The 16,641-nt window shown below is 42.1% G+C and overlaps 1 protein-coding gene across 8 annotated transcripts in view; it reads left to right on the top strand.

Moving 5' to 3' along the window:
- The window catches only part of ARHGAP22 (Rho GTPase activating protein 22), a 134,695-nt gene extending 118,069 nt beyond the window's left edge, over positions 1-16,626 (top strand). For 6 of the 8 annotated variants that reach the window (XM_040070889.2, XM_040070885.2, XM_040070890.1 and 3 more), the window contains 5 exons: positions 85-158; positions 1,109-1,230; positions 3,455-4,355; positions 8,260-9,359; positions 9,505-16,626. In XM_040070889.2, the coding sequence (XP_039926823.1) occupies positions 85-158; positions 1,109-1,230; positions 3,455-4,355; positions 8,260-8,488 (1,326 nt within the window). In that variant the 3' untranslated portion in view covers positions 8,489-9,359; positions 9,505-16,626. Of the gene's footprint in view, positions 1-84; positions 159-1,108; positions 1,231-3,454; positions 4,356-8,259; positions 9,379-9,504 lie in introns of those variants that run through there. The other 2 variants (XM_040070886.2, XM_040070887.2) reach the window with 2 other exon arrangements.
- Positions 16,627-16,641: the final 15 nt, after the last annotated feature.

Genomic DNA, 16,641 nt, shown 5'->3' with positions numbered 1-16,641 from the left:
GACTTTGTAGTCCTAAAGGAAAGTCACGTCTGTTTTCCAGCATTTACATTAATAGCTCTGCTTCTTGTTTTTCCTGTCCCTCAGGGTACCCAGGAACTGGTTAAACAGGTGAAGAATTTGCCCCAAGCCAACTACAACCTCCTCAAATACATATGCAAGTAAGTGAAATTAATTAACACTTGGAAAAGTCTCTAAGTTTTGTGAGGCTGTCTTATATGCAAATAATATACTCTGAAAGTATGAATATTCAAAATCCACTTAAGTGTAAGTTACAACTCCTTTAAAAATGTGGAGGTGAATGCAGCCTGCCTGAAGGAAGCTCTTGGTTTATCCAAGAGGATCAGCCAAGCAAATTGCTGCCACCTGCAGCCTTGGCAGCAGGCATGAATGATGCATTGTTTATTTCAGAAGCACCTACAGACCACTAAAGATAAGACACTTTCTCCAGATACTGCGCACTTGAAGATTTATGACACAAGCAGAGTAGCAGAGGCAGTCAGAATGGCCAGTCTGGCATTTGCTCTGGTTTGGAAGTGGGGTTAGTAGTGGCTTCCTCTTGGATTACCAGGGACCCCACAGCCTTGTCTCCTTTCACCTCTGCTGATTTTCCCAGTTTTTGGACTGCTTCTTTATCTGGGAATTGGAAGGAGATGATTTTTAAAGGCTACTTCCAAGTCCAAGCATTCTATGATTCTGTGATCTGCATTTTGTTAGATTTAAGCCAAGCCACAAAGCTCTTTCCACAGGCTGCTAGTTCTTGGATGAGGAGATGACTTATTGCTTCTGCTATATCTGTAAGTGAAAATTCACCAAAGTCAATCGGTGTAATTTGAGAATTCCTATAAAAATGCAAAAATCTGTCCTTCCAGGCCCAGTAGATGGCTGGGTCCCTTCTAGGTAGGTACTTCTGGCAGAAAACATCCTGTCTTTTCTGGTTCATACACTAGGAGGGATCTAGGGTTATACTGAATATCAAAGCTACAGTAGTTCCTTGAATCATTCCAGGTGTCAGGATTGTATTTAAACAGGACTAAACTGAATGCTTATAGCCTGAGAAGTGACTTATGAATTCCCTCCTCCTTTGATTTTTTTGGGGCGGCTTTTCAAGGTTCCTTGATGAAGTTCAGGCTCACTCCAGCATTAACAAGATGAGTGTCCAGAACCTAGCTACAGTATTTGGTCCAAACATACTGCGGCCCAAAATGGAGGATCCCGTGACCATGATGGAAGGTAGGTGCTGTTCTGGTGGGATGGCACAGCAGCTGTGGTTTGGAGCTGTAAAGGAGAGCCATACATTCCTTGGCAGCTGTATCAGTTGCCTGCACAGTCAGAACAAGTCAAGCCTGCGAGGGGTATTCCAGCCGGCATCTTTTCCCACTCACCACTGGACTGGGAGTGTCTCTCCTCTCGCCCACATGGAGATGCTTCCTCATCCCTGTAACTCTTTTTGAACCTACTGCTAAAATGAAAGCTTAGCTGTGTTTTTCAGAACTGTGCCTAAGTACCAAACTGCAATCATTTAGTATTGGTGCACGTCAGTGGTTATACAGCTCCCTGTAGAGAACATCTGGGCCATGAGGAGAGGACTGTGCTTCTGGCTGTACCATAGAGGCTGTAACTAGAAGTGTCTTAGAAGTGTTGTCTTCTAAGGAGACTGTATGGATCAAAACTTCACAGAATCAAAAAAAAATAGAGTTGAAAATCAGTTAATTTGAAATTTAAAAAGTCAAAAAATCTGAAGCTTTAAAATTATTTGCTTCCACATGAATCAAGCAGGCTGACATTAGGGCTGGGATACAGCTCCTCTCCCAGGTTGCACTGAAACACAACTACTGTGGTCAAAGTTTTAGGAAGGTTTTTGCATGAAGTTTTGTAGGATTTTGGCAAGCCTGCAAAAAGAATTGATGAATTAATTAGTCACAGATGGAGCTGGTGTGCCTGGGATGCCTGAACTTGGCTCTGATTCTGCTCCCTAGCTATAGGCAGCAGCTGACCTGGTATTTTGTGTGATGCAAATCCTGTCAGTATTGTCATGCCTTAGCAGCAGCAGCAGTGCCTTTAGCTCTTCACAGGTGATGTGCAGATGTGTCCCTCGCGATGGCAACACAATCTAAGGCAACAGGACAACTTCAGAGCGTGACCTGGCATATTATAGTAGTTTAGGACTCCAAGCCTACCACAAAGTTGTGGGACATATTATTAAGGGCAAATTCGATATCTTCCCCTGAAGGTGCGGAAGGTACAAATATCGGGGAGGAGAAGAGAGTGAGGGAGCAGTGCTAGTTACTCAGTGTTGGAGGTGGGGACAGCTGAAATCAGCCCGTGTGCGATGCTGGGACTTCCCCTAGTGGCCACCGGGCCAGCGCTGGTAGGGCTCTCACAGCCTTGGCCAGGAGCCTGCTCTCTGCTCAGCTGGCACAGGGGATAAATTCGGGTTCAGATCACCTCAGGCATCTCATTCTGTAGCGCTTCTGATGGCAGAGGTGCCTGTACTGTGTGTAGGTGCATATGTGCAGGTGTTGGGGTCTCTCCTACTCATCATATAAAAACACTACACTGATGTGACCCGGAATTCTGTGTTGACACAGATCTGAACTGTAGAAAAATCGGGATATGTAGACTGGATTTTTAATAACAGGATTGGCAATGTTTTATTTTAGTTGAGAATTTAGTTGAGGTTGGTTAGATAAAAGTAACAGGGAAGAGGAAAGACTCATTTTTTTTTTTTTTTTTTAGCTTCAGGGTAGTTTGACTCTCCTAAATAAACTGATGAGACCTTAACAAAAAGCACTCTAATTGTGTCCCTCTTCAAATTTAAACCATGCATTTCAAATAGAAATACTGGAAGTTTGACAGCTAAATTGTTGGGAATGCCCTTATCTTCAAGACATTTAGTTCTCTTCCTGTGTTCACAGACATAAAATAGAAGTGGTAGGTGAGCTCTGTACATCTTGCTATTAGATCAAAAACTCATACATAAAATCAGGCTTTTGCCTTGAACCCTGAGTATGTTTGCTTTATTCTCTATTTCAGGCAATACTTAAAAATAGCATTGCTTATTCACCCTTCTAAAGGTTTTCCTCTTTTATAGGAAGAGCTTTGTATTAGGTTGGGTAAGCGGTGTTCTCTATTAGTTCGTAATGGTCTGCTCCACTCCTGGAAAACCGTGGCAGTACATTTCTGTGGATTTAAATAATTGCAAGCACTTTCTGCACTTGCTGTACACCCTCTGCAAGTGCATGTATAATGCAGATAGCATACTTCCTGCAAGTTTCTCTAGACGCTGAGTGCGACAAAAGGCCTGAGCTGAAATCCGTGGTTTTTCAATAAGCAGTTTCTCTGGGCCTGTTTGGATCAAGAAATTGGGTGCAACCCAGTCACGCGCACAGGCTGGGGTGAGTCGCAGAGGTCTTCCATGTCTCCTCACCTGCTTGTCTTTGTTTTCCATCCACAGGCACCTCGCTGGTTCAGCACCTGATGACAGTACTGATAAGTGAACAGGGGCGGATCTTTGCTGTTCCTCAGGCGGATGTGCCAGGGAGCCAGCTGGAAATCAGACCTGTGCGCCAGCGCAGCACCGTCGAGTGGATCTCCGAGGAGGATGGGGACGACAGCAGGTCACAGAACAGCGCTGCCAGCCCCGCTGATTTGCCTTCTGCCAATGCTGTGGCTCTAGAGGCCACTCCAGGACCTGCAGTGAAAATCACTCCTCCAGAGCACAGTGGCAAATCGACTCAGCCGGCCACAAGTCCCAGTAAAAGAGTGCAGACGCTGCCTCCATGGAAATACTCCTTTCGCCAGCAGGGAGCACGGTCTGTGAGTCCAAAGCTGGGCAGCTCATCCTTAGATATCCCCAACCTCTCCTCCAGCGGGAACTGGTTGATGAACGGCTTGTACTCCCTCCGAGGCCATCGCCGGACAGCCTCTGGGGAACGAGTGAAAGACTCGTGTTCCTCCCAGAGACTCTCCACTTATGACAATGTCCCTTCATCCAGCCTGTCCCTCAGCACACACAGCATGGCCAGCACCACCTGGTCTACGTCATCCTGTGAGATCTCCGTGATGGACTCTGTGAGCAGCTGCCCAGCCTGCCGGGCCAGCGACTCTTCTACTTTAAGCTCCCTAAAAACCGAGTGGGTAACTCAAGGCTCGCTGTCTCAGAGTGAGGTCAAGACAGCAGATCTGGAGAACAGCATGGACAGGTTTGAAGCCTGCAGCAGCAGCAGCGAACAGAGTGACCCAGCTGCAGCTTCCCGAGACTCTGTCCAATGCTCCAGGGCCTTACAGAGCTTGGTGGTGGAGTTAAAGACAGAACTGAGCAAACAGAGGACTGAGTATGAGACTAGTATCAAAAGGTAATGTTATCTGTAGGGGGCACAAGGAAGTTGTCTGTCAACATTTTCCCTGTGTGAACATGGGTGTGGGCTACCAAGGGTATCAGGTTCTCAGCCCTGAAGTTTGGGGTTGGGTAGAAGCAGATTTGATTCCACTTTTTCCTTGTTACTCTTTGAATCCAGCTTTTCTTTCTCTGATTTAAGAGAGCATCAAAAAGAAAACAAAAGAGGGGGGATTTCAGTGACACAGGGAAATCCAATACTTCATATTCTATGTTTTCACTGCAAATGAGAACTGCACAGGTAAGGCCGAAGTCTGCTCTTAGTGTCCCCAGAGAAACAGAAAAGCAACCATCTTTGCAGGAATTGGGACCCAGGATGGTCAGGCCTCAACAAGGAAAATCTATGCAGGTGCTGATACTTGTACCAGACTGGTCTGAAACTGAAGGCTTCTTGTTCTTTTCCCAACAGCAGCATTCTTAAGGAAACTGCTCTTGATACTTTTCCACAGGTTTTTTGGGGTGGTGGTATTGGGACTGCATCTCAGCTGTAATGTTTCCAGGAGCCCTTTTGTGCTGAACTTCTAGAAACCTCACTTTTGGTTTCTGATATAGAGTAGTCCTTGGCTGATGGCACAGCCTAGCTTGGGGGAGCAGCGTGAATTGTGTCATTTGCCAACTGGTGTTTCCTTGCACAACTGCTGGTGCTGTACCTTCCATCTGAGCTCAGAAAAATTCCTTTCAGTTTTTAAGAGAGCTGTGTGTAGGGCTGGGGCTGTAGAAAGTAGAAAGTACTAATAACAAGGGAGTCATTAATTTGTGTGAGTATATTAGGTTTTATGAGTGTATGTGATAACAGACTTTTAGGAAAGCATTCAGGGAAATATGCACATGAAATATTGATGCTTAAAGGAGTTAATTATTTTAATATACAGCCATGTGTAAAATTGCACACCGTACTATAATACATGCTGCTCCGCAGCACCAGTACTCTGCACTGAAGGGCTGTAGTCCCACTTCTTACAAAGAGTTGAGTTTTTGGGGCTTGGGGTTTTTTGGTGTTAAGATGTTACTGTTATAGTCCTTCAATTATTAAAACTCAGATTGGAAACTGAGGTATGAAAATGCTGCCATTCTCCCAGACATGGTACCAAAAGCACGTAAGATTCTGTTGGATTGCATAGCACAGCTTTAGGCTGTGTGGTTTTTGGCACTTTTTTCTTGTTAAGGTAGTTTCTCAAAAATGTATCTGAACTGTGATCTCTTCCCATGGGCCAGTTGTTAAGGTCAGAATTACTCCTTATCTTCCTGCTTTATTTTATGATTTCCTCTGGTGGTGGCTTGGCAGTGTATGCTGTGTTTGTGCCTCTTGCACTGTACTGCCTCGGTGTGTGGAGCTGGAATGAGAATCAGGCTGTGCAGCAGTTTCAGTTCCCACCTAACATCCCTGGGTGGGAGAAAAGCCCCACCCTGTTGTGTTCCAGGTGTAAGAGCTTATGAAACACCAGCAGTTGCTAGCATGGGATGCTGGGAAGGGTCTGTGTGAACGAGGGTGGAAGTTCATGGATTACATGATTTGTTTTTTTAGATGCCCTACTACTGCAGAATGGGAGGGAGGCGAGGGAATGTGCCTCACATTTAATTGTGCAGAGCTGCCCTGGCAAGCCTTGTTGCAGGGATACAGGTTAATAAACAGAAATACCAAGCTGCAGAACCTGGAAACGTGTAGCTGCACATTCTTGCCTGCTGCCTGGGGGAAGAGATGGTTTCCCACTTCTTATCAGTAAAACTGTTCCAATGGGGCCTTAAGCAGCTGACATTGACCGAGAAGACCTGTTCTTCACTGCACGTGTTGAGCTGCTTCAGCTCCAACACCTGCCTTTTGCCTGCAGCTGGACAGGACAGAGAGCACTGTGGCTCAGGGGGAGGACTCTAAAGTGGCCAGGTCTCACAGGGCAAAGCAGGTGAGAGGAAAATGCCTAATGAACTAAAGAGATTCATAAAACCAGGCAAGATGCAATTACTGCCTTTTTGTATTAAACAGGATGACTCCAGCTGTTTGGGGTTACAGCCTGAAGGACTGTGCTGTCAACTCTTAAGAATTTCAAGCCAAGTTTTTCAGCTCTCAAAAATTTTGCAATGTTTTTACTACATCTGCAGCAATTTATGGGTGCAAAAGTATGTTCCTTTTCAGACTGCATGGAACTCTGCTACTATGGAAAGACAGGAGCTAACTAGAAAAGAAGGGAGGCTGCTTAGCATGTAAGATTTAGGCTGCCTTGCCAGCTTTATTTTATGGAAGATAATTTAGTCCCCCAAAATTGTACATGTGCTTGTGTGATTTGCAGAACTGCCTGTATCTAGCAGGACATGTTTTAAGGAAAGAATATGAGCTTTTTTGTTGGCATGTACATAAGTGAAGGGAAAGCAGAGTGAGTACCTGCCTGGGGCAGAGGTAAGGAACACTTGCTGATGGAAAAGCTGTTATTTCTCATCAACTGCCCATTTTCTCTCTCTTAGTCAGAGGGAGGCAAGTTTTATGGCCTTCCTGTAACCACTCTGTTCCAGAGCATTTCTCCCTCAAGGTAAATATAATTATCAGACATTCTCTGTTGAGTTTCAGTAATTCAGGTTTACCACTTGGGACTCTTAAGAAAAGTGTATGTATTTGGAGAGGACTGTTAAAAATGTAGAAATGCTGTAAGTACTGTAACCCTGTGTAATTCAGTCCAGGCTGCTGTAGTTGACCCCTAAACTGAGTGGTGGAAAGTGTAATTGGCAGCTCAGAGCTGTTACACGTGTGTGGGGAAGCATCCCAGCCTCAGAAGTGTCATATTCCAGCTGGCTGGAGATAAAGGTCTGCTTTCATCCACAGGGACTGCTTTTTGCTGGACTTGGTGCAGGTCAGTGCACCTGTGACTTTGATTCATTGTGAAAACTGTGACAATAATCAAACTGCCACCTTTAGCTGTATGTAAAGGAACAGAAAGGAAAAGTTTAAGGCGAGGCATTGCATTGCCTCTTGGTCATGAAGTGGAATTCAGACTCTTCTGGCTCCCTTTTTTTTTTTTTTTTTTTTTCATTTGTATTTTGTTATGAAGGTAGCAGCGTGGCCTTGATAATCAGTTACCCTGACTAAAAATAACCTATTCACAGTTCCACTGGGATGCCACACCCCAACTTCAAAGTTGAGTATTGGACAGATTAAGAAGTGGGGGTGGTTTTGTGTTGGAAATTATTTTTAAAGGTTGTATTTATTTTATTTAGAGAAGGGGCATTTTTCATTGTAAAAGGCTGTTTTTTAAATTCATATTCTAGGAATGTATAATTCCTATCTGAAAATATTCCTTCCTCAGTATTTACTAATTGGTCTTGTGATTGGAAAACACAAGGGGGAGAAACATCAAGTGCTGTGCCTTCTGTGCTTCATTGAAATCACAAAACCACGAACTTTGCTCCTTGACCTCCCAAGTGAAAAGCTCTGAATTTTGCTTCAGAGCTTTTTGCCCAGATACATTTAAGAACTGTTCTTCTGATTCTGCCTCACATGAAAGGTTGGGTTTCATAAAATTTCATACCCCAGCCCAATGTCAACGATAAACTTTACAGACAATACCACCAAAAATGGTGAGGAAAGACTGTCTGATCCCTAAGGATATTCCTCTGTACTGGTTATCCATATAGGGAAACACAGTATCAGGATGAAAGCCATATACTTGAACTCCACCTAAGTGAGGAGTTACTACATCTCCTTAGCCAGGCAGTCTCGTGCTGGAAAAGAAAGTTTTCTCCTTTAAAACTTCCTCTTAGAATATGTTAAATTTAAATTGTTACTCTTAGAGTTTTTATAGTTATCAGCTGCATTTATCCAGCCACTTTAAAAAGCTTTTTTTTTTTTTTTTTTTCTCCTCTCTGTTGGTTTTAAGAATTGAAGAAACAAGTGCAGACCTGAGGAACCAAGTGGTTAGGTTAGAAGAAGAACTGGACCAAGAACGAAAGAAATACACAATGCTGGAGATAAAGCTGAGGAATTCTGAGCGCGCTCGTGAAGATGCTGAGAAGAGAAATTACCTCCTGCAGAAAGAAATGGAAGAATTTTTTTCAACACTAGGATGTTTAACTGTTGGGAATCAAAGTACTAAAGTCCTCAAGTAAAACAAGTATAGAAAATCCTGTTCCTCACAAAATGAGTGAAAATGCATATTTTGTTCTGGTGTACTCATGTATCATGAGTAATGCTATAGTGATTGTGCTCTCAGTGACACTTGCCCTGTTGTCTTTACATGTGCTATAGTATTTGGGCCAGCTGGGAAAGACTGCTGACCACAAAGCTTTTGAAAATTTAGTGTCAGATTGCCAAGAAAGAGTGGGCTCCCTCTGTATCCACAGAACATGGGATAATCTTCTCCAGAGCATCCTCATGCCATCTTTGGACTCAACTACACCATCCTTTTGCTGGCTCAAGGACAGTGGAAGGTCCTGCAGGGTGCATGGATGGCCAGAACCAATAAATCTGAGCCTGGAGCTGAGGGATTCCTGCACTTGTGTTTGGGAAAGGTGGCAGTTCCAGGCTGTCACCACAGCCCGGAGGTTCGTCAGATGGATTTAATGAGGTGGTTTTCACCCCACTCCCTCCATACAGTTTGTTCAAATTTCTCATTCCTAGAGTGGTATTATTTTATGAAAAATACTGTGAAAACAAGGTCTGCAAACACACTGAAGAGATCAAAATCTTGACAATTCACTAAAATTGTCCCTTACCCACCAAATGGTTTCAGTGTTTCACAAAAATGCAGATTGAAATTAAACTGTGATTAATAATCAGATTGGCTACATATACTCTGTGGAACGTTAAATATGCACATTTTGCCCTAGGTATCTGAGGTTTTTCTGAGCCAAAAGCAGAGCAGTATTAGCTGCAAGGAAAAAAAAAAAAAAAATCTCCTGAGTCGATACATGCATTAAGGTAGAAGATGGAAGATTCTTATCATCAAAACACATCCAAACTCTAATAGCAAAACTTATGGTAAGAGGAATGAGTGCAATTGGGGTGTGGGGTGTCAGGGTGGTAAAGGGGGGAGGGTGGGGTCTACCCTTAACCTTTCCTGGACAATGTACACTTCCTGCCTTGTAACATTTCTTGTGATACCAGCTGATATTTTTGTTGTTAGTTCTTACAGGGAGATGAGGGGACAGGAAGAATACTGCAAACAACCCATCATCCCAAGTTCCTTACTTCTGCTAAGGAAAAATCATTAGAATGAAGCTGTAAGTTCTGGTAATTTGCTGCCAGGGCTTACTTTCCTTCCAAGTGATTTCAAGAAGTTCTGCATAGCATTTGTAACACCCTGAGCCATGCAGAGCTTGCACACAGAAAATTGTTTCACTAGATTGAATTCCACCTGTGAGCCCAGCACTATTCACTCTGTCTTTGACATCCTGAGGTGTAGCTTGGGAGTCTCTCAAGAGAAAGAATTTTAAGAAAAAAGTGCCACAACAACCTGAACTGGCTAAAGGGAAAGTATAGACTGTAACAAAGAAGACTGCTTTATTTTAAATATTTTGAAAAAGTGCCCTGAATCTAATTTCTTACTAGAGAATACTATGAATAACTGTTTGGAAATTACCTTAGAATGGGTTTTCTACATACTGGGAGCCAGTCAATACTGAAAGCTATACTTTCTCCTCATCATCTCACAGGTATCTTGGTATTTCAATATTTAAAACATCTGGGAGTTAATTTGTTTCTTCTGTACTGTAACACTTCTCCTTCCTATAGAAATGTAAAAAAATATAAACAATTTAAAGCGAGCAAAACGTAGAATTTTAACTTAATCTTTCCTGGATAAGAAACATCAAGCAAGGTGGTACAGTAAGTCATGTGGATAGGTTCATTCAGTTATTTCAAAACATTTTTCCTACTTCCCAGGCTCTCCAGATGCCCTGGATTCCTTACTGCCCGTGGCATGAAGCAGGTACCTGCATGCTCAGCAGCAGCTGCCTGCCACCTGCAGGCATGAGCATTATCCCCATCTTTTTTTACCACGTCTGCTTTGGATTCATTGCCAATGATCACAAGTGATTCTTTAAGGAATAAGATGGCTATTTAAAACAGCAACATCAAATGCATAATGTGAGAGAGAAGCAGTAACAGTGACTGAGCTGGAAGAGCACAGTGTGGCAGGTAGCTGGAGGATATCAGGTCAGTCATCACAAAATAAACCTTAATACGGAAGTGGTCTGAACGAGGCTGTAAGTAGAACACCAGGACTGATAAAAAGCAACATTCAATCCAAGTACTAGTACCAAGCAGGGTATTTTAATGCCTTCTTTTACTTCTACCCAAAACATAGAAGCCTGTCACTGTATCCATCCTGACAGCCCACATCGCCCTTACTATTCACATTGCATTATCTCCTGTATGTATCGAGTGCACACTGCTCCCTTTAATTCACACTACAAACTCAAGAACTGCTAACTGGGAGACTAAATACACCAGACAAGCAGTGAACAGGACTGCTGGTTAACTCCCTAAAGTATTTACCCTTAGGTAACTGCTAACATTGCAAACCCACCTATCCCAAACCTGCACATCCAGGACAGGATCCTGAGATCTACAGCACTACATAATCTGGTATCCATGATAAAATTCATTCTTTTTAATATACAAAGAAACTCTATCCACTCAAAATGAGGAGTGAAATAAACCAGTTCCACACTGGCTGTTGTGCTCCAGTAACATCTATGGCTCTTGTTCATGAGGAATAAATTTCAGCTGCTTTTGAAGATGAGCTAATGCAGTAAATAAATCTGGCAAGAAGCTGCAAACAACCCAGTTCACACTAAAATGCACTACAGTGGGATGTTAACATTAAGTGTGGCAACACAATGATAATGCTAAATTCCCGATACGGGCAATTACGCAAGAAATGAGATCCACTAGTACACAGCTTCAAAGAACACTATGCCCTTATGTGAGGAAGATGCTACACCCTTTCCTAGCTTTAACTCCTGTTTCCATATTCTTCTGCACCAATGCATTTCCCCATAGCAAACACTGGAGACTACTCCTTATTTTGCAGACCTTTCACTCATTACAGTCCCTGTTCTAAATGTCAGCTTTCTTAGCAAGTATATTTTACAAGATATAGGTTTGGTTATTAATTAAACATGACAGAAGGTTCCTAGAACAGAAAAATTTTTACCACAGCTTCATCTGTGCCATCTTCCCAGCCTGGAATATCCCTTCCAGTATTATGCAGGCAAACTCCCCCCCCAAAAAACTAAACAGTAAAATCTTTTAAGTGGAAAAAAACCCCAAAACATACAATCATGTGCTTTAAAAAAAAGCAAAACAACACCACTTCAGAATAACGAAGAATATTTTGGTAGGCCATAGCATTTCTAACACAAAAAGGAAAATTAACAGGAACAACTTAATGACGCATCTACATTCACAAGAGTTCCGCTGAAGCCACCAACATTATGGAATGTTTCAGTCCTGAGCCACCAGGCAAATCCTGGGCAGAGCTACAGCTCTCTCTGGCCTTCCTCTGTAACAACCTATCACTGAAAACAGGCTGTACCTTATGCTGACATATGCAAATAAAGAAGAGCATTTCTGAGTCCCACCACATGTCTAGAAGAGCATCCCACAAACAGCTGGCTGCACTGCGGTCACAGCGCCTTTCCCTTGAAACTGAACACAAAGGCACCAGCAGCACAGCTCAAGGGCAGCTGCAGTTGTTAAGGAAGCACCAAAACCCTGCTGGAAGTGAAGGCAATGAAATGCACTGTGTTGGGACTTACCTGTGGGAGAAGTGCCAGTGCTGTGAGTGGTCCTGGCATCCAGGTCAGCTCTCCAGAAGTTGGATCCTTCAGGCTTCTCCAAGATGCAGTTTTGAGAGATTCTGCCATCCATGAGGCTGCCCATGGCTTACCTCCGTCAGCAGCACAAGCTCTCAGCAGCTGCATTTCCAAGAATGAAGGTGGCCAGAGCTGGCAGCAAGGAAGCAAGAATGGATTTCCACTGGTCGCCAAGACACTGAACGTGTGGCTGTTAACAGAGTGTGGCACATCCAAAGTCCATGGGAATGGAGAAACGGAAAAAACACGTCACTTTACCCACAAGTGAGCTCACACACAAGACAGGACACTACCATTAAAAAACAGATGAATTCTCAGGAAGGACTCACAAGTAGTTAGATTTGAAGTGCAGCCCTATTATGCAAGCCACGTGAAACTCATCAGAGCCTGGCAATGAAGAAACACTAATGCATTGTGGTCAAACTTTTTTTTTTTTCCTTTTTTATTTAAAATATCATTATAACCAACTGACATACTAGATAACAATGTATACATTCCAGTGGTGCACATGTAATGGCATGAATGAGTTAAAAAAAACCCACAATGTTCTCAGTAATGCCCACCAACAGCTTATTTGGAGGGAAAAAAGGAAAAGCAGGAAAAGGTATTAAACGTGGGGAAGAAAAAATTAGCTTTCCCCAGTATTTTTAATGGTGTATCTTCCCCTTCATATTTCTTGGGACATAATAAAATTAAGAATATACTTCAAAAAGGGCAGAAGGAATGATCACAATAACTGGGGTGGGAATTTTTTTTCTCAACTTTAGTAATAAAAGTTAAAGAACTCTCAAAAATAGACTAGATATTGGGCCTACAAAAGTAATTCATCTGTATGCAAAGCTTACCAAGAATTATTCCTTTTGTAAAATGTAAAGGATGAGCTGACATTACTAGTAAGCTATTTTTACCCTACAAAACCAGACTACAATAATAAAATCACCAAATTACAGCTAACACAATAATCTAGATGTACATTACTGTACACAGGCTATATATTACACATGAACATCTTACGTGAAATAGATAAGAAACATACTGATATTGTCTCAACATTGGCCAATAGGTTTGTTTTTTAAAGGAGGTGTATTTTCTATTCACATTCAGTGTAGTTCCAATAGCAAGGGTTAGCTTTGCTTACTTAAGAAACATAGAAAGTTTGTGTGAGGTAGTTCAAGAAAACCTAGCTTAAATTTTGAACTGCAGAAGTAGAAACACAGTGTGATCTGATTCTTAACACATTTCTGTGACACAGACATACAAAGAGAAGGGAGTGAGAGAGACCATTTAAAATACAACTTTTATCCAGTGCCCTTAACTAAGAATAAATTAAATTAATTGAAAATTTGGGTAGGCAGTACAGTCTTATCACACTGATGCAATAAAAACCTCTTTCCAATCCTATTGTAAAATACAAGACAAGCTCTCCTTCATCAACTGCACCAAACCACTGACAGGAAAATAAAATGTAACAGCATGGACAAGCTGCTGCCAACAGCAAATAAGAACAGATCTAGAAACAAATCCACTGCCTTCAGTAACTTGAAAGTGTAAGACCAAGTATAAGCTGAACCTTCTTCTCCCTTTTTGTCATAATCTTTATCAAGGAACATTTGCTGTCATACACTATGGATTACTGGCTGGGTAGGACATCCTCCTGTAGGGGGTTTCTGACATTTTTCTTCACACACTGCTGAGCTGAATGCTCCATCCATCCATCCATCCATCCATCCATCCGCTCCCCCGGAGCCCCGGCCCAGGTGCTCAGTGCTGGCCCCACCAAGCCCAGGCAGCAGGGCCCAAGTGGCACAGCTCGTGCTGGGGACACGGGACACCCCAGCACACCGCTGCTGCCGATGCCGGTCCAGCTGGAACTCCTGCCCAGAAAGATGCTGCTTGCATCTCACATTGTAAAAGGTCTTCAAAGCTAAAAGCCAAGCTTTGCCAAGCTTGGGCAGGGCAAAGGGCCAGGTCTGCTCAGCTGAGCAGTGACCCAGGGCTGAGCGTGCTCCAGCAGGGAGTTGTGCTTGGGCAGCACAGCTGCTCACACACATGAACACATCAGCTCCGACCCACTGTCTTGCATCAACAAAACACTTCCCAGCACAGCATCCCAGTACACCCTAAGGGTACTAATTCCCCCTCATCTCTACTTCAAATTCTTGAACAACTTACTTCTGACAAAGGAAGTAGTTTACCCTTGCTGCATGCCACAGCTCTTCCCAGAGAAGGCAGAAATCAATCCCGCTATTACTGCCCAACTTTGAACCTCACCTGAGGTAAGAGATCAGACAGCTCATAGTAATTCAATTCATATCAACTCCCAGTGGATTGGAATGGCCTTAGAAAGTTGCATGCACTTTAGTGAAGCCTGTTGTCTTGAGAAGATTCCAAACCAAAGCCTAAAATAAAACTTAACAATACTTTAAAACTCTACAGTGTATTGGACAGCACATAACCTAACAATAGACAAAGACAGCTGAATTCCAGTTACCCATTTGTTTGCTATCTGTGGCAGTGTACATCTATCTGAAAAAAAAAATATATTTCAACAAATAAAAAGGGAAGTTAAGACTAGGATGCTGTTGTGATAATCTGATTACTAAATATAACTTTGTCTTTGAAATTTGCCATCACTTTAATTTGCCTAAAATGCATGCAACTGAAAAAAAAGAAAAAGCAACAGACCTGTGAAGATGGTGCCAAAAGTGAACTCTTGATTTCCACAGGCAAAGCTCTGACCCTACTGAAACAATCCCTTTAAGCACAGCTTGTTCACACGGCAATGGGCTGCAGCGGGCAGTTCCACACATTCACCAGCCTTGCCTTGAAAGAAGAGAAGCTCCATTCTCCTCAGAGCTTATGAGCTCAGTTCAGTTACTATGTATTTAGGACACTGGTAAGTGACAGCAAAAAAATATTTTTAAGTTTCAAAACATTTCAATCATCATTGAAATCCAGTGGGGTCTAAAATAAATTTAAATAGGAACTATATTTACCAATTTGTTTTTAACAGCATTGAGAGGCATCAGAAGCTACTTTTGTCAGTCTTAACTTCATTACACTGTGCTGACCACACTATCATTTGACCCTATATGACAACGTACTGTTGTTTGACCAAAAATTTTGGCTTAATTCACAGCTTCAACTTTGATTAAAAAATTACAAAATAGACTGTTCTGTTGGTCTCTGTTCAATGTTTTCTACATTCCAGTGCTAGATGAATCCAAACTTGTCCTGCCTATTCTGGGGTAATATACAGTTCGGCAGGATCCTGCAAAAATAATTGCCTTAACAAATGTGGCTTAGGAAGCAATACTGAAACATTAGATACAAGTGAGGAAAGTAAAATCACACACACAGCACTTACCAGCACTCTAACCAGGCCAGGAAATCAACTGTGCAGTTTATCAATTTAGTTATCTTTGAGACATTACCATTCCTTGCAACGCTGCAGGTTTTTTAAAAACACGTTAGATATTGACATTACTATCACTTCTGTTTTTCTGAAACTTAATGCAAAGACAAATTTTCCTCTTTCAGTTAAAACTTCAAAAATATGCTTATTTAACCCAACAAGCAGAAGGAACCACACTGAAGACCACCAATAACTCCTGGATGACCTCTGTAGGCAGTTACATTATTTGCTTATGCTCAGCGCCTGGCAAGACTTCTGTATCTTTTATGCCCATTTTTTTGAGCTTTACTAATTTAAATTCCTCTTCACATTCTAATTCACTACACAAAATATGCATCTACACAAGGCAATTAATTATACAGCCTAGCTTCACTAAAAATCTGCATTTTCCAAAGAAATAAATTCTGAATGATTGTTTAACTCATACATAAACTTAAGTCAGTTATACATAAATCATTCTGTAAATATAAAATGTAAACAGTTAAAATACTTCTGTGAGGAGCAGCACCATCTTACATGACTATTTAGTAGCTGTTCTATATATCTCAATATATCTTTTGTTTAAAAAGTGTATTGAACCCTGAAGCTTCGTTGATGAAAACTACTGAATATTTATGACTTAAAATGAACCACTGCTAAGATTTCTGCTACACTGATCTCATGGTGAAATGAAAGAGATAAATATTAATTTATACAGCACTACTTCTCCCTCCTTTGGATGGCATATATTGCTCAATTACTGCATTAGCTACAGAAATCCTGAGGTTCTCCTACCACTTCATGGTTTTCAGCAATCAGTGAGTTTTGGTGGAGAAAGAGTAGCTGAAGTTTTGCCCCTATTGCATCCATGTCATTCCCTCTCTGACCCAAAAAGCACTCAAAAAGCACTTGCCTCAGCAGACAAAACTAGTAAGAACCAGAACTCGCAAGAATCACATCTCACATGAAAGTATAGCTACAGCATATTCATTTTGCCCTCTTGTCAGTCTAAACATCCTGGATACACTTCATTTTGTGTGTACAAAAA

Source organism: Hirundo rustica, chromosome 8 (assembly GCF_015227805.2).
Source record: "Hirundo rustica isolate bHirRus1 chromosome 8, bHirRus1.pri.v3, whole genome shotgun sequence".
Classification (NCBI taxonomy): domain Eukaryota; kingdom Metazoa; phylum Chordata; class Aves; order Passeriformes; family Hirundinidae; genus Hirundo; species Hirundo rustica.
Note: the sequence above shows the minus strand (reverse complement) of the source record. Positions and strands in the feature narration are given on the sequence as shown.